Here is a 24,911-nt window from a genome sequence, read left to right as displayed (position 1 = left end):
AACGATTAATTTGTATAACCGAGAGGAGTGCATTTAATTGTTCAACTATAGTAATAATATATAAATGTAATCGTAAGAGGCATTTATAATATTTCTGAGAAATAAAAATTGAAGAATAAATATATCTACTATATAATAAAATTATTAAGTGAAGTCGGGATCCCAACACCTTTTTATTATATTTGTGAAAAATAAAATATTTTCTATTGCTTTATTCATGCATTCTTAGTTAGTTATTTCACAAGTCAACTCTTTATGATTTTGTCAAATAGTAATTAAAACAAGAAACATTTATAGAATAGATATACTAATCTTCGTGGATTTGACATCTTTCTATACTATTATTTGACAGAGTATGAGTTTAAATTATATACACGCTAGAAACTCGTCAAATTTTTGGCGCTGTTGCCGGGGATTGGCTAAAGTCTACTACAGATTAATTGTTTTACTACTAATTTGAGATTTTTTTATTGTCTAATTATTTTAACTTTTTTGCAGAAATTTCAGAAAGTGTATGACTCATTCCTCTTCTAGAGAACTAGTCGAATACGATCCAGAAATTAAAAAATCCTTGCGATTGTTGCGAAAAGAACAAATCTCACGATCTCAAATTTTTACATTAGAGGAAATAGAGAACGAAGAACCCAATAATCAGCTTCCACCACATCAAGTAGAAGAACAGTTTGATGAGGTGGTACCACGACGTGATAGAATACTCCGTGATTATGCAAGACCAGATCATTTTGATGGAGAATCAAGTGTAAAGAGACCACCAATAGCAGCAAATAACTTTGAAATCCGCACAGGCTTGATTCAGACTGTCCAACAGTTATGTCAGTTTACTAGTGATGGAAGTGAAGATCCCCATGCCCATTTAATTGATTTTCTTGAATTAGTTAAAACTTGCAGGTACAATAGTGTTACAACAGACGCTATTAGGTTACGACTTTTTCCTTTTTCTTTAAAAAGGGAAGCCAAAACATGGTTGCGAAGCCTACCAAGAGGTTCTATTATAACATGGGACCAAATGACCCAAAAATTTCTTAATAAATATTTTTCACCTGTAAAGACTATTAAAATAAAATAAGAAATCAATAATTTTATGCAGACAAATACTGAATCTGTATATCAGACATGGGAAAGATTAGCAGCAATGTTAAGAAAATGCTCACATCATGGTATCCAAGACCCTGACATTTTATACATTTTTTATCACTGTCTTAAGTCCTCTGCTAGAAATGTAATTGATGCAGCATCAGGAGGATCAATAATGAAAAAAACCACTGCAGAAGAAATGCAAATACTTAATGAAATTTCGAAAAATGTTGTTCAATGGCCCTCAAACAGAATGATTATCAAGAAAACGGCAGGAGTAAATCAAATTGAAGCTTTGAATTCATTAGCACAACAAATTGCGACCTTAACACAAAAAGTCAAAGCTTTTCAGGCAGGTGCTCTATCATCATCCCAACTTGAGAATTGTGATTTTTGTAAAGGTAATCATCCGAATCATGAATGTCAAGCTTCAACGCAAAATGAGGAACAAGTAAATGTGATTGGTTATAGAAATAATCACTCATTCGGTAGTCCCATGGCACAAAAACATCCAGGATTTCAATGGAGTGATCCTAATGGTACTGAAAATCCTCAAAGATTTTTTAATTAAAAGCAGCAGGTACATGAACTTCCTTGTTTTTAAAATCAAAATTGAGGGAAACAAAATTTTCAACAATATCAGCAGCAGCCTCAAAGAGCTCATCAACAAAGCCTTGAAAATCTGATGTACAAATTCATTAAGGCTATTGACGAGAAGGTTGAAAGTCAACATTCAGTTATCAAGAATTTGGAAATTCAGGTAAGCCAATTAGCAACCCTCATGTCTGGACAAACTCAAGGTGCTCTACCAAGCAACATAGAGAAAAACCCAAAAGAATACCTTAAATCCATCTCTCTACGATCAGGTAAATCTCTTGATGATCTATACGCAGATAGAGAAGAAAAGCCACAAGAAGTGGAAAAGGTAAATGAAGGTGAGAATAAAATGGAATCTAAGTTTCCAAAAAAATAAAAGAATAAAGGGAAAAATGTACTAGAAAATGAATTGATAACAAATCCTCACTCTGTACCTCTCCCTTTCCCCCAAAAGATGAAAAGAGAAAAGCTTGACAAACAGTTTTTAAATTTTCTAGATATTTTGAAGCAACTTTACATTAACATACCTTTCACAGATGCTTTGATGCAAATGCCTTCATATGCTAAATTTCTCAAAGAAATTTTATCAAGTAAAAGAAAATTGGAAGATGTTTCAGTGGTTAAGCTTACAGAAAAATGTAGTGCTATACTTAAAAATAAGCTCCCACAGAAATTGGGTGATCCGGGAAGTTTTACAATTCCTTGTACCATGGGAGGTGCTCATTTTGAAAAAGTGTTATGTGATTTAGGTGCTTCAATAAATCTAATGCCTTTTTCAATTTTCAGGAAACTAGAACTTGGTAAAATGAAAGATACTGGTGTGTCTCTTCAATTAGCTGATCAAAGTACTAAGAGACCAAAAGGAATTATTGAAAATATCCTTGTTAGAGTTGACAAATTTGTATTCCCAATAGATTTTATAGTGCTTGAAATGGAAGAAAATACTGAGGTACCATTAATTTTAGGTAGACCATTTCTTGCAATAGGGAGACCAATTATTGATGTTCATCAAGGACAATAAATATTGCGAGTTGATGAGGAAAGAGTGATTTTTGACATGCAGAAAATGATGAAATTCCTTGGGGATGAGTCATCATCATCTTGTTTTCAAATTGATGTACTATATGACCTTGTAGACGAATTACAAAGATAATTAGTTAATTACTGATTCACTGGAAAGATGTTTGGCTAGGTCAGGTACCATAAGTGATGATTACCCCATAATTAGAGAATAAGCTAAAATACTGGAAAAAGAGTCAGAAAATGAGAAAGTCTCATAAGAAGGAGTTCAATTAAAAATTGAACTCAAAGATCTTCCTTCTTATTTAAAATATGTGTTTCTTGAGCCTGAATTATTTTCAGTAATCATTTCATCTTCTTTGACTATAGAACAGGAAGGCAAACTGATTGAAGTCCTGAGAAAACACAAAAGAGCCTTAGGGTGGACTATACCTAGCATAAAAGGAATCAGTCCAGCTATTTGTATGCACATGATTATTATGGAGAATGAGTATAATCCTATAGTCCAACCCCAAAGGAGACTGAACCCAGCAATGCAGGAAGTCGTCAAGAAAGAAGTGGTGAAACTTCTAGCAGCAGGTATAATTTATCCAATATCTGACAGTCCTTGGGTAAGTCCTGTACAAGTAGTACCAAAGAAAGGAGGTATGACAGTAATAAAAAATTAAAATAATGAACTCATACCTACTAGAACAGTCACAAGATGGAGAGTTTGTATTGATTACAGACGACTTAATGAGGCCACAAGAAAAGGCCATTTTTCTTTGCCTTTTATTGACCAAATGCTTGAAAGAGTTGTAGGTCATGGTTTTTACTGTTTTCTTGATAGATATTCTGGGAATAATTAGATACCAATTGCTCCAGAAGATCAGGAGAAAACCACATTCACATGCCCCCAAGGTACGCATGCTTACCGTAGAATGTCATTTGGACTATGTAACGCTCCTGCTATATTTCAGCGTTGCATGTCGGTAATTTTCTTAGACATGACTGAAAAGTTTCTTGAAATTTTCATGGATGATTTTATATTTTTTGGAAAGACATTTGAAGATTGCCTCTATCATTTAACTTTGGTGCTTAAAAGATGTAAAGAAATAAATTTAGTTCTTAACTGGGAAAAATGCCACTTTATAGTAACAAAGGAAATTATTTTAGGACATAAAATCACTACTAAAGGAATAGAAGTTGATAAAACCAAGATTGATCTTATAGCAGGATTATCCCCTCCTACCAATGTTGAAGGTATTAGAAGTTTCTTAGGGCATGCATGTTTTTATAGAAGGTTCATAAAAGATTTTTCAAATATTTCAAAACCTCTGACTAACCTACTGATGAAAGATGTGAAGATTGAATTTTCAGATGATTGCATGAAAGCATTTGAGATTCTCAAGGAACAATTGACTAATGCTCCAATTGTTGTTTCTCCTGATTGGAGCCAGTCATTTGAAATAATGTGTGATGCAAGTGATACAACAGTTGGAGCTATATTGGGACAAAAGAGAGACAAAAAATTTAGACCTATTTACTACGCCAGTAGAACCCTCAATGAAGCTCAAAAGAATTATGCCACAACTGAGAAGGAGCTATTGGCAGTTGTATTTATATTTGACGAATTTCATTCCTATTTGATAGGAATGAAGGTTAGAGTATTTACTGACCATGCTGCTTTAAAGTACCTCTTAGCAAAGAAAGACGCCAGAACTAGATTGCTAAGATGGATACTTATTTTGCAAGAGTTTGATCTTGAAATAAAAGATAGGAAGGGTTCAGAAAATCAAGTAGCTGACCATTTGTCACGATTAGAAAATCCTCCAACTGAGGCAACATATATCAAGGAGGAATTTTCTGATGAGCATATTTATACAATTACCACAGTTACAAATCCGCCACCTTGGTTTGCTGACATTGCCAACTACTTAGTTGGAGGATGGATCCCAAAAGATTTATCTTATGAACAAAGAAAAAAACTCAAAAAAGAAACTAGATGTTATTTTTGGGACGATCCTTACATATTTAAATTTTGTGCAGATGGCATGATCCGGAGATGTGTACCATAAATAGAAATAAATAACATCCTAAACCATTGTCATGATGGATTTATAGAAGGACACTATGGAGGAAGAAAAATAGCCACAAAAGTGCTTGAAGCGGGTTTTTTCTGGCCAACTCTGTTCAAAGATGCAAGAAATTATGTTACCACTTGTGACAAATGCCAAAGAAGTGGTAACATTCCAAAAAGGGATGAGATACCTCTTAACTCTATTCTTGTGTATGAAATATTTGATGTTTGGGGCATTGATTTCATGGGTTCTTTTCCTCCATCAAATGGTTGTGAATATATTTTAGTAGCAGTTGATTATGTTTCAAAATGGGTAGAAGCAATAGCTACTAGAAAAAATAATGCTCATGTTGTTTGTGCTTTTCTCAAGAAAAATATTTTTTCTCGATTTGGAACTCTACGCGTTATCATAAGTGATCGGGGAACTCATTTTATAAACAGACAATTTGCAAATTTGTTATCAAAATATGGAGTAACTCATAAAATAAGAACTTTATATCATGCTCAAACGAGCGGGCAAGTAGAAGTTTCCAACAGAGAATTGAAAAGAATTTTAGAAAAATATGTTGGATCTTCTCGAAAAGATTGGTCTTTAAAGTTAGATGATACTTTATGGACATACCAAACTGCTTTCAAAACTCCAATAGGCACATCCATTTATAGATTAGTTTTTGGAAAAGCTTGTTATTTACCTGTGGAATTAGAACATAAAGCATATTGGGCTATGAAATTGTTGAATCTAAATTTGTCAGATGCAGGTAAAAATCATCTACTTCAGCTAAATGAATTAGAGGAATTTAGACTTGAAGCATATAAAAATGCTAAATTATACAAAGAAAAGACGAAAAGATGGCATGATAACCTCATTCGCCATAAGGATTTTGAAGTTGGAGACCAAGTTCTTTTGTACAATAGCCGATTGAAATTATTCCTAGGAAAATTCAAATCACGTTGGTCAGGACCGTACATCATAACAAATATAACCCCCTATGGTGCCGTTGAAATACAACATATGGATGGGGGAGAAAAATTTAAAGTGAATGGTCATCGTTTGAAGCCTTATGTCACCAGAAACTTTGACAAACAAGTTTCAACAATCCTTTTTCCTTAACAAATATATTTACTAATAAGTCGAGATGACGACATTAAACTCAAAACTATTTCTTCTTCTTCTAATTTTTTTTTTTACATTGTGAATTTGTGTGTTCTAAGGTGGAGGCCTAAGAGCCTATACTTCTTAAAAATAAAGTTATAGTTCTGTATTGTATTATATTTAATAAAATGTATAATATGATGTGATATGATAAGTTTAAATGATAAATTTATAGTTACCATTAATAATATATTTTTATTAAAATGATAAGTTGCATATATGGATATGTTTTAGACCTTTGGAGGATGAACCTGCAAATATATTTTTTTACCAAGGCATTAACTATACCTTACGTCCATTTACAGCATATGCACTACATCTTCCCTATTTTATATACTTTTATATTATAATCTTACTATATATATATATATATATATATATATATATATATAATAAATAAAATAAAAAAAGGAAACTTTTGCTAGTAACTAAAAATAAAAATCTCTTACCTTTATTGCTGAAGTCCTAATCTGATCTTTAGGAATGAAAAGGAGGCTACACTTCAGAGACGGTGCTATAGCTTTGGAAGAAATTACCATCCCAAAATCTGTGTGCACGCCAGTTACACCATTTACATTATTCAAGGAAAACCCAAACCCCCAGCTTGGTCTTACATTTGGGACAATGTAAGATTTAAGTGTGGGGGAGGTAACATCTTTTTGTGAACATCTTTTATGTCCCTTTTGGTTAATAGTTTGAAATTGCTTAGTTTTTCGTTTTGTTTTGTTTTTTTTTTTTTTGTTTTTGTTTTTGAATGTGGACAACAAGAGAAAGATTAGAGGAAAGAATTTTTTTTTTGTTTTTGTTTTACCTGCTCTTTCACATAGAGTCCAAAGGCTAGAAAGTAGACCATAAAATGCAGGCCACAAACTAGCTAGAATCATCTAATCTAAGTAATATATAATGTATTGATGCATTTTATAATTTTAGTTCTAATTTGGATACGAATGCCTAGTGTAACGACCCAACCGATCGTTTTGAGTATTACAATCCCGTTTCCCTATTTACTGCTCAAATTGTACTTTATAGTTGTTGTGTGAATTGCCGGGGCAATTGGTTCGGGTCTGGTGAGGTTTTTGGAATGAATTGGAATACTTAGTTCCAAGGTTTAAACCTTGAGTTAAAATAGTGACCGGATATCGACTTATGTGTAAACGACCCCGGAATGGAGTTTTGATGATTTCAATAGCTCTGTATGGTGATTTTGGACTTAGGAGCGTGTCCGAAAAATTATTTGAAAGTACGTAGTAGAATTTGGCTTGAAATGCCGAAAGTTAAATTTTTGGGAAGCTGACCGGGGGGTTAACTTTTTGATATCGGGGTTGGAATCCAATTCTGGAAATTTAAATAGGTCCGTAATGCGAAATGTGACTTGTGTGCAAAATTTGAGGTCAATCAGACGTGATTTGATAGGTTTCGGTGTCGTTGTAGAATTCGAAAATTTCAAAATTTATTAGGTTTGAATCCGTGTGTAGTTCGTATCTTTGAGGTTGTTTGATGTGATTTGAGGCCTCGAGTAGGTCCGTGGTGTGTTTTAGGATTTGTTGGTGTATTTGGACGGGGTCTCGAGTGGCTCGGGTGAGTTTCAAATGGTTAACAGATCAAATTCAACTTGAAACATTTCTGGAAATGCTGCCTACTGGTGTGATCTGTGATAACCCAAAATGTCATCTTTAAATTTAATGATTAATTCTGTGATCTAATACCTTGAAAAAAAATTACTATTTATCATTACTCGACTTGCGTGCGCAGTCTGTAAAATTTTCCTGAAAGTTTTTATGTGAAAATGGATTAAAATATGAATTAGAGCTTTAAAACTCAATTGGGTTGACTTTGGTCAATATTTTGAGCAAACAGACTCGGATCAGTGTTTTTCCAGTTCTGGTAGGTCTGTATCGTGAATTGGGACTTGGGCGTATGCCTGGAATCAAATTCTGAGGTCCCTAGCCCGAGATATGGAATTTTGATGAAAAGTTTAAAGTTTAAGTTCAAATAGTGACCGGATGTCGAATTATGTGCAAATGACCCCGGAATAGAATTTTGATGATTCCAATAGCTCCGTATGGTGATTTTGGACTTAGAAGCGTGATCGGAATTTTATTTGAAAGTCCGTAGTGGAATTAGGCTTGAAATGCCGAAAGTTGAATTTTTGGGAAGTTTGACCGAGGGGTTGACTTTTTGATATCGGGGTGAAAATCTGATTCTGAAAATTTTCGTAGCTCCGTTATATCATTTATGACTTACGTACAAAATTTGAGGTCAATCGGACTTGATTTGATAGGTTCCGGTGTTGTTTGTAGAAATTGAAAGTTTCAAAGTTTATTAGTCTTGAATCTATGTGTGATTCGTGTTTTTAGTATTGTTGGATGTGATTTGAAGATTCGACTAAGTTTGTATGGTGTTTTAGGACTTGTTGGTATGTTTGGTTGAGTTCCCGGGGGCCTCGGGTGTGTTTCAGATGCTCAACGGGTCATTTTTGGACTTAGAGAAGTAGCAGATTTTTTCTGGTTTTTGTTGCAGAAGTTTGTTCTTCGCGTTCGCGAAGGTGTGGTCAGTGGAAGCATCGCGAACGCGAGGAGTAGGACGCGTTCGCGAAGAGTGTTTTCTGAGTGTGAGGTTTTGTTCTTCACGTTCGCGAAGGGAAGGACGCAAATACGAAGGTATGGTCTGTGTGTGCATCTCGAATGCGTGAGTGGCATCGCGTTCGCGAAGGAGAGCGAGGCAGCTGGGAACCCCCAGTATTTTGTTCTACGCGTTCGCGAGATAAGGGACGCGTTCGCGAAGGTCTGAGTTTGCAAAGCTTCGCGTTCGCGAAGAGGAAAGTTGGGCAGCATATTTTTGTGCTTCGCGAGCGCGAGGCAACGGTCGCGTTCGTGAAGAAGAAACCACTGGACAAAATGTTTAAGTTCAGAATCCATTTTTAACGATTTGGAGCTCGGATTGGGGCGATTTTGAGAGATTTTTAGAGAAAACTTTGGAGTAAGTGTTCTTAACTCAATCTTTGTTAGATTACCCGAATCTATCACTGTTTTTAATAATTAATTGGTGATTTAAGTTAGAAATATTCCAAAAACCCTCTTGGAAGGATTTGAGGATTTGAGGGCCTAACTATTATTGGAATTTAGTCATTTTTGGTATGGTTAGGCTCGTGGTTGAATGGGCGTTCATATTTCGTAACTTTCGTTGGATTCTGAGACGTTTTTGAGTTAATTTCGAATTTTTATTGAAAAATATAGTATTTTCTAATAGAATTAATTCTATAATTTTTATTGACTGTATCGAATTAATTATGACTAGATACGAGTCGACCGGAATCGAAAAATCGAGGAAAAAGCATACTATTTGGTTTAATTGGAGCAAGTCGAGGTAAGTGACTTGTCTAACCTTGTGGGGGGGAAATTTCCCCTAGAATTGATATTAATGTGATTATTGAAATGTGTTGAAAGTCGTGTACACGAGGTGACGAGTGTGTACACGGGCTAAATATAAAAGATTATATTTTTAAATTGTGTAGATCATTGTTGCGCATTTATTAAATTATTTTATCTTGTTATATTCTTCATCATTGATCTAAGATATATATTCTAAATTTGTTTGACCTTTTCCTGCTAATTGTTTTACCTGTTTAATTGAAACTTGGTTTCTTTTATACTGTGCATTATTTGAAGGTTGATTTTCTTTAAATTAAATATTATTAATATGAAGTATTTGACATTTTTAAATTTGATATTGAAGCAACGTATTAAAGATTTGAAATATTATTTTCCTGAATTATTTATTCTTGAATATTTTCGTAAGATTTTTGGTACTCATTGTGAAGGAGCCGTGAGCTCTTTATTGTGGAAAAATATTATTGTTGGATTATTCTGCCATGAGCCGTGAGCTCTTTATTATTGAAAAATATTGATGTTGATTTATTTGTGGAAAATTAAAATATTGGGCACTTGAGGTGCAAATTGTGATATTGATACGCATGCGGTGGTATAAGGTCTGGTATTGAAATGCGTGCGGTGAGATAATGGGTGGCTTGATATGCGTGGCTCGTAGAGGTGACTACTAGAAGTCATGCGGTGTGATAAGGGTGGCTAAAACATGGGATGCTTTTTCGGGAAAAATATTTTCTTTAAATAAATCGTGAAGGCTCCCGCGGGTGATATAAGGAAATGAGATATTGTGAAATTATTTATAATTTGGGACTACGAGGCGGTACCTCGGTAGTGCCCTTGTTGATATTGATTTATGGTCATAGTTGCCTTCGATTAATTGTTGTGATTTTCATAAAGTTGAAAGAAATTCTATTTTGATTCCACGAGATATTATTTGCAATTATTTGGTGTCATTAAATGTGACATACTATTTGATTCATTTCCATAGTCATTTTATCTTATTAAATTGTTTAAACATTTTTCTATGTTATTATCTATTCTTAAGTAGGGCCTGACCTGATCTCGTCACTACTCTACTGAGGTTAGGCTTGACACTTACTGGGTACCGCTGTGGTGTACTCATACTACGCTTCTGCACATCTTTTTTGTGCAGATCCAGGTACATATTACCAGTCTAGACGTCAGTGAGTTACCTACGCACGGAGACTTCGAGGTATATCTGCCGGCGTCCGCAGACTCCGGAGTCTCCTTCTATCATTTATTGTTGCTTCTTTATTTGTCTTTAGATCTTAATACATAGAAACATTGAGAATAAATTTTTAGAAGCTTGTGACTTATTTCTACCGGGTTTTGGGAGTTGTAATTATTTGAATTGTAGTTTATTTATTTTCAGATATTTATGATTATTCCGTATTGATAGGCTTACCTAGTCTTAGAGACTAGGTGCCATCACGACCTCCTACGGAGGGAATTTTGGGTCGTGACAAAGTTGGTATCAGAGCGCTAGGTTCATAGGTGTCATGAGTCATAAGCAGGTTTAGTAGAGTCTTGCAGATCGGTACGGAGACGTCTGTACTTATCTTCGAGAGGCTATGTAACTTTTAGGAAATATTCACTTCTTTGACTCTTTATCGTGCGGCATTGATTTAGCTTGAAACATATATCTTATATTCCTTTGTATCCACTCGTGTATGATATTGCGCACTCGGTATCAGTTGTGCGTCGACGGTTCGTGATGCCGTAGATGGACTATGAGGGAGCCAGAGATGCTCAAACATTTCCTCAACATGTGGTTCCGACTGAAGATGCGGGCGTATTGAGAGATCACCTAGTGAATCATTTGGGGGTTCAACAGACATTGGTGTCTGGTTGATTTATACAAGCTGTGAAGGTTATTAGTGTGGATTATCGGACGTTGTGACCTATGACTTCATGCCGTCCACTATCAATGGGTGGATTGCGGGGTCATGTATTATATCAGTTTTGGGCCTGAAATATATATATATGTGGTACTGAAAGGTTCCCTAAAATTTACACATGTTTAAGGCCTGAGATTTTGTAGAGGATAAGATTAAGACTTGCGGTATGTCCACCTCCTTAATAATCCTATACTTCAATACCAAAGGAGTTATAGAAACAACTCTAAATTTGTAGAAGGTCTACTCAGCGTGGACGTCACTGTTGCGGATTTTGGGGTGCTTCGGAGTAAGTACACTTGTTGACGAGAGTCTGGACTATGTGGTTCATGACAAGATTTATCTGTATGGAGCTCTACTTTTATGATCGTTGTGTATAAATAGGGGTAAGGGTTACCCCAAAGAAGAGTCGAAGAGTTTGTTAAGAAATTGGTCAGCTCAACAGTGTTGAGTCAGTATAACAAAAGAAGAAATTCGCCTTGGGAGAGATAATTCTCCACCGGTGTTCGTGGCAAGCCTATGAAGAGAGCAGACCAGCCAATGCAACACCGCCCACTTGGCTCAGTTCTGAGAAACGCTTTTGAAAGAGTTTATTTTCTGGACTCTCCGTAATGCGTGGCTCATAGGGTTTGAACGGTTGCGTCATGTCACCATTGACGATGTCAGAATATGCCATCAAGTTCAATAAGTTAGCCCATCATACTCCTACCTTGCTTCCTACAGCCAGAGGGCGAGTCCACAGACTCATTAAAGGACTCAATTATGATCGTAAAATTTTGTACGACTTGGGAGCTACAAGTTGATACTTCATTTCTACTAGTTGTACAAATTACCAAGATATTAGAATGTGTTCGGGGTGAGGAAAAATGAAACTAAGGAGACCAAGATGTCTTGAGGTTCTGGGGGATTCAGTGGATTCTACTCTGCAAGTATAAATCATTATGGAGGGGGCTCGGGCAGTCGGCCAGCCCAGTCCGCATATCGGATTACTCGGGGTGCTCCAGTAAGTTCTTTTAATGCACCACTGACATGATTTCCTACAATGGTTATTCCAGTTATCTGGCACAGACTCAATATAAGCAGCCTAACCCGCAAAGGGGTTGTTATGAATACGGTGATACTAGGCACATAATGAGAAAATTGTCCCAAACTTGGGAGAGACTTATTTCATCAAAGCACTCAGGCTACGTGTCCCATTGCAGTTACTACACCACCTACATGACCAGTTAGGGGTGGAGGACAGACGGGTAGAAGACGTCCTAGAGGTAGAGACCCAGTCGTTGATATATTTGTTTTATGGTATGGCGGAGGTCGCTAAATCAGTTGGTGTCCTTACAGGTACGACCTTGATATAATATAAAGGAATAATTTTCTTAACTTGATTCGGTTCTGAGTATCGAGACGAGTCCTCCTATTGTGCTCCACTTAAGAGTGAGTTTCATAATTCTATAATCTACTTATGTGTTTACTCCTGTTGGGAGATTCCATGGAGATAACTACGCCTATTATTCCATGTTGGTCACTAATAAGACCTGTGAGGCTAAATGTGGTTTTCTGTTACTTATTTCGGTAAGTTTTGATGTAATTTACGGATAATTAATTACAAATTATGAATTATATGCCCTACCGGTGTGGGGTTCATTATGTGTTGTGATTTTCTTTTTTAACGGAAATTATTTAGAAGGAGCAAATGAAAAGTTTCAATTGGCACGATGTGCATATTACTTGTGATTCAGAACTGAGGATGAAATCCTCACATTTTTATATAAATTGATATGTTTAAATCGGGCTACGAGCTGCGGTGGAAGTTATATAAGGACGAGATCCTTGTGAGGAAAATTCTTGTGGTTAAGTTCTCCCTTGTGAAATTAAATTTGTACTATAGTACTAATAGGGAGTCATGCCTGTTAGGCTTATTTGAAAATTCTATATGAAATTCTCTGTACATACTTGCCAATTTTGTGTTGTAATTATTGAGTTTTAACCTACGAGGTAGGTTCCCGCCTAGGTGACGTTAAATATGACTCATTAATTCGGGTAAATAATTATGAGGTTTTCATGCCTCGTATCTCATTATCAGTATTGTGAAGGCTTGAAACGAGATTTTTGTTAACATGAAGTTAATTGACGATTTTGTAATTGATTATGAACAACTATTAAGACCAGATTGACCTAGAAGGTGCTCCGTTCATATGGACCGAGGAATGTGAGGAGAGCTTCCAAACGCTCAAGACAGCATTGACTATAGCCCTAATGTTGGTATTACCTATAGGTTCAGGGCCTTATATTGTGTATTGTGATGCGTAACGTATTGACCTCGACGCAGTGTTGATGCAAGACGGTAGGGTGATTGCCTACGCGTCCAGACAGTTAAAGGTACATGAGAAGAATTATCCTGTACACAACCTTAAGTTAGAAGCTATTGTTCATGCCTTAAAGATTTGGCGGCATTATTTGTACGGTATCCATTACGAGGTCTATACCGATCACCGAAGTCTAAAACATCTATTTAAATAGAAGGATCTTAATTTGCGGCAACAGAGATGGTTGGAGTTGCTTAAGGATTATTATATCACCATTCTCTATCATCCTGGGAAGGCCAATGTAGTGGCTGATGCCTTGAGTCGTAAGACAAAGAGTTTGGGCAGCTTAGCATATTTACCGGTAGCAGAGAGGCCTTTAGCCTTGGATATTCAGGCCTTGGCCAACCAGTTTGTCAGATTGGATATTTTCGAGCCGAGTCGAGTTTTGGCTTGTGTGGTTTCTCAGTCTTCTCTTTATGATCGTATCAGGGAGTTTCAGTATGATGACCCCCATTTGCTTTTCCTTAAGGATACAGTTCAGCACGGTGATGCCAAAGAAGTCGCAATTGGAGATGACAGTGTATGATGGATACAGGGCAAGCTATGTGTACCTAATATAGATGGTTTTCGTAAATTGATTCTCCAGGAGGCTCACAGTTCACGGTACTCCATACATCCGGGTGCTGTGAAGATGTAGCAGGACTTAAGGCAACATTATTGGTGGATGAAGATGAAGAAAGACATAGTGGAATATGTAGCTCGGTGCCTAAATTGTCAGCAGGTGAAATATGAGCATCAACGACCGGGTGGATTGCTTCAGAAGTTGGAAATTCCAGAATAGAAATGGGAGAGGATCAGTATGGATTTCGTTGTTGGGCTCCCACGGACTCGGAGGAAGTTCGATGTAGTTTGGGTGATTGTAGATAGATTGACCAAGTCAGCTCATTTCATTCCTTTGATTACTACTTACTCTTTAGAGCAGCTGGCTCAGGTATATATTTGCGAGATTGTCAAACTTCACGGTGTACCGGTATCTATCATCTCTGACCGGGGTACATAGTTTACCTCATGGTTTTGGAGGGTTGTACATCGATAGTTGGGTACTCGTATGGAGTTGAGTATAACATTTCACCCTCAGACGGACGGGCAGTCCGAACGCACTATTCAGATACTAGAGGATATGCTTCGTGCATGTGTGATAGATTTTGGGGGTGCTTGGGATCAGTTCTTACCACTTGCGGAGTTTTCTTACAACAACAGTTGCCAGTCAAGCATTTAGATGGCTCCGTATGAGGCCTTGTATGGTAGGCGGTGCCGGTCCCCAGTGGGTTGGTTCGAACCGGGCAAGGCTAGGCTATTGGGTACGGACTTTGTTCAGGATGCCTTGGAAAAGGTTAAGTTGATTCAGGATTGACTTCGTACAGCCCAATCTAGACAGAAGAGTTATGCGAATCGGAAGGTTCGTGATGTTTCATTCATGGTTGGTGAGCGGGTAATGCTCCGGGTTTCGCCTATGAAGGGTGTGATGAGGTTCGAGAAGAAGGGAAAGTTGAGCCCTAGGTATATTGGGCCTTTTGAGATTCTTGAGAGAGTTGGAGGTGGCTTACAAACTTTCACTACCACCTAGTATCTCTATGGTTCATCCAGTATTCCATGTTTCCATGCTTCGGAAATATCACGGCGATCCGTCTCATGTGTTAGACTTCAGTTCGATTCAGTTGGACAAGGATCTATCTTATGTTGAGAAACTAGTGGCTATTTTGGATAGGCACGTTCGAAAGCTGACGTCAAAGAACATTTCTTCCGTGAAGGTTCAGTGGAAGGGTCATCCAGTCGAAGAGGCGACTTGGGAGACCGATCATGATATGCGCAGCTGTTATCCACACTTATTCACAAGCTCAGGTACTTTTTCTAACTCCGTTCGAGGACGAACGTTTGTTTTAGAGGTGGAGAATGTGATGATCCAAAATGTCATCTTTAAATTTAATGATTAATTCTGTGATCTAAGACCTCGAAAAAAAACACTATTTATCATTAATTGACTTGCGTGCGCTTCGGATGCTCAACGGGTCATTTTTGGACTTAGAGAAATAGCAGATTTTTTCTGGTTTTTGTTGCAGAAGTTTGTTCTTCGCGTTCGCGAAGGTGTGGTCAGTGGAAGCATCGCGAACGCGAGGAGTAGGACGCGTTCGTGAAAAGTGTTTTCTGAGTGTGAGGTTTTGTTCTTCACGTTCGCGAAGGGAAGGACGCAAACACGAAGGTATGGTCTATGTGTGCATCTCGAACGCGTGAGTGGCATCGCGTTCGCGAAGGAGAGCGAGGCAGCTTGGAACCCCCAGTATTTTGTTCTACGCGTTCGCGAGATAAGGGACGCGTTCGCGAAGGTCTGAGTTTGCAAAGCTTCGCGTTCGCGAAGCGTTGGTCGCGTTCGCGAAGAGGAAAGTTGGGCAGCATATTTTTGTGCTTCGCGAGCGCGAGGCAAGGGTCGCGTTCGTGAAGAAGAAACCACTGGACAAAATGTTTAAGTTCAGAATCCATTTTTAACGATTTGGAGCTCGGATTGGGGCGATTTTGAGAGATTTTCAGAGAAAACTTTGGGGTAAGTGTTCTTAACTCAATCTTTGTTAGATTACCCGAATCTATCACTGTTTTTAATAATTAATTGGTGATTTAAGTTAGAAATATTCCAAAAACCCTCTTGGAAGGATTTGAGGATTTGAGGGCCCAACTATTATTGGAATTTAGTCATTTTTGGTATGGTTAGGCTCGTGGTTGAATGGGCGTTCATATTTCGTAACTTTCGTCGGATTCTGAGACGGTTTTGAGTTAATTTCGAATTTTTATTGAAAAATATAGTATTTTCTTATAGAATTAATTCTATAATTTTTGTTGACTGTATCGAATTAATTATGACTAGATACGAGTCGACCGGAATCGAAAAATCGAGGAAAAAGCATACTATTTGGTTTAATTGGAGCAAGTCGAGGTAAGTGACTTGTCCCCTAGAATTGATATTAATGTGATTACGGAAATGTGTTGAAAGTCGTGTATACGAGGTGACGAGTGTATACATGGGCTAAATATAAAATATTATATTTTTAAATTGTGTATATTATTGTTGCGCATTTATTAAATTATTTTATCCTATTATATTCTTCATCATTGATCTGAGATATATATTTTAAATTTGTTTGACCTTTTCCTGCTAAATTTTTTACCTGTTTAATTGAAACTTGGTTTCTTTTATACTGTGCATTATTTGAAGGTTGATTTTCTTTAAATTAAATATTATTAATATGAAGTATTTGACATTTTTAAATTTGATATTGAAGCAACGTATTAAAAATTTGAAATATTATTTTTCTGAATTATTTATTCTTGAATATTTTCGTAAGATTTTTGGTACTCATTGTGATGGAGCCGTGAGCTCTTTATTGTGAAAAAATGTTATTGTTGGATTATTCTGGCATGAGCTGTGAACTCTTTATTATTGAAAAATATTGTTGCTGATTTATTTATGAAAAATTGAAATATTGGGCACTTGAGATGCAAATTGTGATATTGATACGCATGTGGTGGTATAAGGTCTGGGTATTGAAACGCATGCGGTGAGTTAAGGATGGCTTGATACGCGTCGCTAGTGGGGATAACTACTAGAAGTCATGCGGTGTGATAAGGGTGGCTAAAACGCGGGATGCTATTTCGACAAAAATATTTTCTTTAAATAAATCGTGAAGGCTCCCGCGGTGATATAAGAAAATGAGATATTGTGAAATTATTTATAATTTGGGACTACGAGGCGGTACCTCGGTAGTGCCCTTGTTGATATTGATTTATGGCCATAGTTGCCTTCGATTAATTGTTGTGATTTTCATAAAGTTGAAAGAAATTCTGTTTTGATTCCATGAGATATTATTTGCAATTATTTGGTGTCATTAAATGTGACATACTAGTTGATTTATTTCCATAGTCATTTTATCTTATTAAATTGTTTAAACATTTTTCCATGTCATTATCTATTCTCCTATAGGGCCTGACCTGATCTCGTTACTACTCTACTAGGTTAGGCTTGGCACTTACTGGGTACCGCTGTGGTGTACTCATACTACGCTTCTGCACATCTTTTTGTACAGATCCAGGTATATCTTACCAGTCTAGACGTCAGTGAGTTACCTGCGCACGGAGACTTCGAGGTATATCTGCTAACGTCCGCAGACTCCGGAGTCCCCTTTTATCATTTATTGTTGCTTCCTTATTTGTCTTTAGATCTTGATACATAGAAACATTGAGAATAAATTTTTAGAAGCTTGTGACTTATTTCTACCGGGTTTTGGGAGTTGTAATTATTTGAATTGTAGTTTATTTATTTTCAGATATTTATGATTATTCCGCATTGATAGGCTTACCTAGTCTTAGAGACTAGGTGCCATCACCACCTCCTACGGAGGGAATTTGGGGTCGTGATATGATTGCACCTGCGAAGCTTTTGATCGCAGGTGCGAAGCCGCATGTGCGCGAAATCAGTCGCAGAAGTGACCAAGTATGGAACTGGGTAGTGCTCGCAGGTGCAAAGAATTTGCCCGCATCTGCGAAGGGTTGGCGCAGAAGCGGAAAAGGGTGAGGAAGTCGGGCAGCGCAGGTGCGGAATTTTATCCGCAGGTGCGGAGTCGCATCCGCGCTTGGCTCTCCACAAAAGTGGCCTAGCTCGCAAATGTGCCCATTTGTCCGCAGAAGAGAGGGTCGTCGGTGTGACCCCTTGTCCGCAGATGCGGAAATCGACTGGGCAGAACCTTAAAATTCGAGGGTTCAACATTTTCACCCATTTTCATATTTTGGAGATCAGGTTAAGCGATTTTGGAGAGGAAATTTTTCACACAACTTGGGGTAAGTGTTCTTAACTCCCTTGTGATTATATTCCATGAATTAATCTTCATTTTTGGTGTAAGATTATTGAATCTTCAAAAGAAATAGAAGGAAATTTCTATAATGTCACAAAAGGATTTTTTCAAGTTTTAATACCGATTTGGAGTCGGATTTGGGTGAAATTAGTATGGTTGAACTTGTAATTGGATGGGTTGTCGTATTTTGTGAGTTTTATCGGATTTTGAGATGTGGGCCCCACGGGTATTTTTGGGGCGTAATTTCGGATTTTATGGAAAATATTAGCATTTTGATATGGAATTAATTCTTTAAATTGTGTGGACTGAGTCAAATTGTTGTGACTAGATTCGACACATTTGGAAGTTGATACGCGCAGAATGGAATACCTGGAGCATTGCTTAGCTTGCTCGACATTGGATTTGGCTTGTTCGAGGTAAGAAACTCTTCTAATCTTGGAGCTGAGGGTATGAGCCCTGAATATATGTATTATGTAAATCTTTGAGAGGTGACGCACATGCTAGGTGACGGGCGTGTGGGCGTGCACTGTAGAAATTGTGATATAATTATTTCTGTGGAATTTTGTAGTTAAATAATTCTTGGCAATTTCCATGGAGTTTTATGTGTTAAAGAAATTGAGCTGAGAAGCATATTAAAAATCATGTTGAGGCTATGTGCCAGTATTATTGGGACCCACAGAGGTCATATTGCTGTGGATTATTATTTTAAATTAAAAATTCATACTCAGTCATATTCATTTAATTGCATATCATATCTCAGTCTCTGTTGTTATTTATTGATACAACATATCATCATTTTGGGCTATTCTCATGACATTGTGAGCCCATGAGAGAGAGACTGGAGAGATTGATGACTGAGGGAGGCCGAGGGCCTGATTGTGAGGATATTTTATGGATCGGGGCTACCCGCCTGCAGCAGGCTTTATTGGCTTCTTATTGCACGTGAGTTGGCCTTGCGGATCCTTATATTATCATTGCACGTGAGTTGGCCGTGCGGATCCTTATATTATTATAGCACGTGAGTTGGCCGTGCAGCTCGTGAGTTGGCCGTGCGGATCCAGATAATTATATTATGGCACCTGAGTTGTCCGTACAGCATGTGAGTTGTCTGTGCTTATAGAGCTTGGGCTGTAGGAGCCCCTCATGAGTCTGTACATCCCCAGTGAGCATAGTCGACTATAAACAGGGATCGGGCTGCATGCCATAGCAGGTAGTGTATAGCACTAAGTGATTGAGTGTGCTGGGCACGGTGAGAAAGAATGAGAGAAAATGAGATTGAGTACTGTGAGAGTATGAGTACATGAGTGCAATCTCTGAGATACATTGCATTGACATGCACACATGAAATATATGCATAGAGATATGTTTTTCTCATGTTGTACGGTATCACATTATTCGTGATTTCTCACACATGTTGACAGATGGGCATAGTGATGCATTTGTTTTACACTGCTTATCTTGAAGGAAAATGAGATATTATATTTATTATTGAAAGGATTTTGGAAAAATTATTGTTTTCAAACTTATTCATATTTTTGGTAACTTTGGTAAATGATTTGGGTTTTCATTGATGTACTTGAAAGGAAGAACTATTATTGCTGAAATCATGATGTGACTGAGCATTTTATCTCTGAGTTACTTATGGTATTATTTGCTTTATGTTGTTATTAACTGTTGTGGATTAGTGGTTTTGGACCCGACCTTGGTAGAAGCTCATCACTACTTTCAACCTAAGGCTAGGTTTGTTACTTACTCAGTACATGAGGTCGGTTGTACTGATACTACACTTCTGCACATTGCGTGCAGATGTTCGCTGTTGTTGTTGTGCTCGATGGTTGCGAGATTTGAAGATGTACCTGCGTTCCTGTTGTAGCTGCCTCTTGTTCAGGGTAGCCTTATATTTATATAAGCTCTGTTTATGTACTATTCAAACAGACTACGTATTTATTTTATTTTCGCTTTGTATACTCTATTCTTAGAAGATCATGATTTGTACTACCAGTTCTTGGGGATTGTATAAGATCAGGATCTTTATTCACTTAAATTGCTTTAATAATTATTATTGAAATTTGGTTAGTTGGAAATTGGCTTTCCTAACGGGATGAGTTAGGTGCCATCACGACTAGTAGGATTTTGGGTCGTGACAAGGTGGTATCAGAGCTATAGGCTCTTAAGTTCTACAAGTCATGAGCAAGTGTTTAGTAGAGTCTTGTGGATCGGTATGATGACGTCCATACTTATCTTCGAGAGGCTACAAGGCATTTAGGATATATACTTCCCATTTTTCTTTCCTTATCGTGCGAGATTGATTCAGCTTGAGACATAAACTCTTTGAATTCCTTCCACGTATTCGTATGCGCACATGAGTGTTCGGTATCAGTTGTGCATCGCCGGCTTGTGATTTTATGAATAAGGTTCTAGGTGAGTATTCTGTGTTTTGGTGATGGGCTAGTCTGGAGAACTTGAGGCCATGGTTAGACCGTATCTTAAGCTTGGTAGCTTCAGTTGTAACCTGTACAGTTGGACTCATATGTCCGGTAATGACCCTACAGTGGAATTTGTGGTTCGATGAGTGGTGAAATGGATTTGTGATGAGTATGATGTAACTGCGGGATGTGTTAAGACGATTTGAATGTGACAAGAAGTGTTTCCTTGAAATGTAAAAGAAGGCCATTGGGTGATTGATTTTCATTTTGATGTGACGTACAGTCTCGAGTGTGAATGTTTTGAAGGATCTTTCACGTTGTTAAATTATTGGACAAATTAAATTCTCATGTCTTGTTAATGAGTTTGGACTTAGAAAGATTAAGTGATTGCATAGTAATTGTGGTCGCGAAAGGGTATAACAAGATACCAGTTTGAGGCTAAGCAGGTGGGTTAGCCCTACGGAGTAATCTACATAGGTGTATTCCTTATGATGTGAATAGAGAGTTTCTTTTCTGTCGACGGGGTGTATGGGTGGAGATTTGAATCTGAATCTGGTTGAGAAAGTTGACTTATGTGTTAAGAGGGTGAATACGAGCTTAGCGGATGATTGACGTATTTTTATGGTTGGCATTGTATGAACTTGGGAAGAAGTTTTGTTGGACTAACTGTGGCATTATGGCAGTAAGAGAGTATTTGTATTGTGAGTTATGGAATGTTTTAATCTATGGCTTTGAGCCAAGTGGGGGAGTCTGCTATTGACAATTTGATTTCATGGTTAGGTGTTAAATTTTAATTTTGGTCTGAGGCATACTTGTGGGTTAGCTATGACTTGCAGAAGTTGAGATCAAGGATGACTCGAATAAGGAAATTCCTGGCTACGGATTATATTGCACATATGAGTATATGAAATTCGCGGGATGGGTGATTTGTTATTGGTGAATGAAGTAGTGCGCACGGAGTATGAATTTGATAAGTGGTGTCAAAGTAGAGTTACTTCTTTGAGTGTTGTTATGCTAATGGGACACGTGTCTTTTGGCCCATTTGGGCGGTGCAATTAAATTTGAGCAAAGCGGGTGACTCCCGAGAAAATTCTAGTGGGTATGATAATTATATATAGCAATTGAGAAAGTTTTCGGACTTGCGTATGGTTAAAATCTGAGATTTTTGTTTGATGGTGCCTGGACTTGTGGGAATTCTGTATGACTATGGATTCTACACTTTTATATAAGGAAGGTAAGAAGAACAATTTCAAATTCACATAAGGTATTCTCAGAGTAAGGGTTACAGTGTAGTAGTTTTGAAGGTTCTTAAGAAGAGTACAATTGCTTATGGGCCGTAGGGCGTTGTGGTTCTATGTTAGGTTGTGCAAATGGATTCCAAAGTATTCTTGATGGTTTCTACTAGTGTAGAGAACGTGTTGTGTATTGTGATTTCCTCCTGGAAAGAAGCAAGAGAAAGGTTTCTAACTAAAATGGTATGTAAGTTATTGGTGACTCAAAGTTGATAATAAGATTTTTGTGCCTTTCACATGATGGCAAGATAGATGTTATGTGTCGTACGAAAGCTAGATTTTCATGTACAAGGTGGCAGTACAGTCTTGAAGAGAAGGTAACGAATACAAGAGAAATGTTTCTAACTAAAATGGTATGTAAATTATTGGTGTTGTATGAGAAAGGAGCGGACTTCAGAAGGCGCATTGTATTTTGACTTACAGATGTATAAATTAGTATTGCGGTACTCACATGGTTGATAGACTGTGATATTCAAATTTTGTCAAGTGGCACGGAAGAACTTTTAAAGTATTTCTTGTGGGATGATTGTGTATGAGAGAGGTGTTAGGCATTCGGGCGGTGGAGATGGAATCAAATATAATGATTTACGTGTTCTATGAATTTGGAATTTAGGAGTTTCAGGAGCAGATTGTACATGGTTGCGGACTGTGAAGTTGTGGCCGAAGCAAGTGAGATGATAGGAATGTGTTATGATTCAGTCATTATGGATTTTCGAAGGGATTTTTATCTATTTGTGGGTAACCCGAGTTGATTTGGGGGTCCATAGGTAGGCCCAATTAAGATGTGTATTCTACACCGAGTCGGAATGGTTGGCTCCATACTGCTATTATTGAGGGATGTGTCATTCGGTTGATGTTGAACTTATTCGTGTTCTAAAATGATCTGTGAGTTACTCCTTTATGCTACGAGGAGTTGTGATCCATTGGTTATGTGCACAGATGGTGCGGTTCTATTTGAGCCTTATAGCGGAATTTGAGCGTGATGAGTATTTGGGTATTGCATGATCGATTGTGTAGTGGTTATGTTCTTTCAGGTTTTGTGTGGCATTTTTGTCATTTGCCTCTCTGTGGTTATTGATTTTGAGCGAGGTGGCTCGAGGTATATATTATGGACCAATATTTGGATGGGGTCACGCATTGCAGCGGAGTTATGTTAAGGTATGAACCTTGTGTTATGATCGGGTGATGGTTCTACGGTGTATGATGAATTTTCAGCATTTCGTTGTGGTGGTACTTGTTAATCTGCCGAGGCAGTTCTCTCATTTGAGTCATTTTACATGACTGGTACATTTAAATTGTTGCGTATTGGTGCACGGATGGCACGAGTTTTGGCTTTGAGTTATATTGGTGAGGCATGTCTATGGAACATTTGTGTTTAGTAATATAAGGTCATTGAACCTAGAATGGGTACTATCAGGTTTGATTTCGGTATATTCAGGAGTATAATATTGAAAGTCGGCTCAGAAAGCGATCATGGTTCTGGTTGGAGCAAGAGAGATCAGTGACTTGTTGATCTGGTAAGGGGTCATGAAATTTTGCATGTTTCTTTTATTATCAATAGTGTACGAAGGTTTTGGGATGAGGTTTGGTTCGATATGGATTTAATACTAGTATGCGGTTGGTTTTGCAATAGTCACTACGATCAGGAATGGTGCTACGAGTATGCGAGTTGTGTAGTATGTTGGTTGATTATATCCGTGGTTATAGTTATAGCTCGATACAACTTGTTCGGACTTATACGGTGTGTAAATGTAAGATTTGTGTCTTGAAAGAAATTTGAAAGGTTGAAAATTAAACTCCAAGGTTTTTGGGCTAAGGTTAAATTAATGATTTTCAGTTGCATTGTGTAGTCAAGCCTTATGTGGGATAGGGTGACGTGGGTTCACCCCCGGGTACGTGTGTGGTAAGATGGAATAGTGATTTAATGGGGGAGAATGTAACGACCCGGCCGGTTATTTTGAGTATTACAACCCCATTTCCCCATTTACTGCTCAAATTGAACTTTACAGTTGTTGTGTGAATTGCCGGGGCAATTTGTTCGGGTCCGGTGAGGTTTTTGAAATGAATTGGAACACTTAGTTTCAAGGTTTAAAGCTTAAGTTAAAATAGTGATCGGATATCGACTTATGCGCAAACAACCCCGAAATGGAGTTTTGATGATTCCAATAGCTTCGTATGGTAATTTTGGACTTAGGAGCGTGTCCGGAAAATTATTTGGAAGTACATAGTGGAATTTGGCTTGAAATGACGAAAGTTAAATTTTTGGGAAGTTTGACCGGGGGTTGCATTTTGATATCGGGGACGGAGTCCGATTCTGGAAATTTAAATAGGTCCGTAATGTGAAATGTGACTTGTGTGCAAATTTTGAGGTCAATCGGGCGTGATTTGATAGGTTTCGGCGTCGTTGTAGAATTTGAAAATTTCAAAATTTATAAGGCTTGAATCTGTGTGTAGTTCGTATCTTTGAGGTTGTTTGATGTGATTTGAGGCCTCGAGTAGGTCCGTGGTGTATTTTAGGACTTGTTTGTGTTTGGACGGGGTCCCGAGTGGCTCGGGTGAGTTTCGGATTGTCAACGGATCAAATTCAACTTGAAAGATTTCTGGAAATGCTGCCTACTGGTGTGATCGCACATGCAAAACTTTTGATTGTAGGTGCGAAGCCGCATATGCGCGAAATCAGTCACAGAAGCGGCCAAGTGTGGAACTGGGCAGTGCTCGCAGGTGCAAAAAATTTGCCCGCATATGCGAAGGGTTGGCGCAGAAGCG

The 24,911-nt window shown here is 37.7% G+C and overlaps 1 protein-coding gene across 1 annotated transcript in view; it reads left to right on the top strand.

Annotated features, from left to right (window-relative positions):
* The first annotated feature begins 1,780 nt into the window (after positions 1–1,780).
* The window catches only part of LOC142167193 (uncharacterized), a 43,736-nt gene continuing 20,605 nt past the window's right edge, over positions 1,781–24,911 (top strand). The window contains exons 1-6 of the mRNA XM_075227353.1: positions 1,781–2,030; positions 2,190–2,641; positions 3,087–3,323; positions 3,561–3,612; positions 3,868–3,954; positions 4,072–4,606. Of these exons, the coding sequence (XP_075083454.1) occupies positions 1,781–2,030; positions 2,190–2,641; positions 3,087–3,323; positions 3,561–3,612; positions 3,868–3,954; positions 4,072–4,606 (1,613 nt within the window). The remainder of the gene's footprint in view (positions 2,031–2,189; positions 2,642–3,086; positions 3,324–3,560; positions 3,613–3,867; positions 3,955–4,071; positions 4,607–24,911) is intronic.

This window comes from Nicotiana tabacum, chromosome 2 (genome assembly GCF_000715075.1).
Source record: "Nicotiana tabacum cultivar K326 chromosome 2, ASM71507v2, whole genome shotgun sequence".
In the NCBI taxonomy this organism is placed as follows: domain Eukaryota; kingdom Viridiplantae; phylum Streptophyta; class Magnoliopsida; order Solanales; family Solanaceae; genus Nicotiana; species Nicotiana tabacum.
The sequence above is the reverse complement of the archived record's forward strand: the minus strand, read 5'-3'. Positions and strand labels throughout refer to the sequence as shown.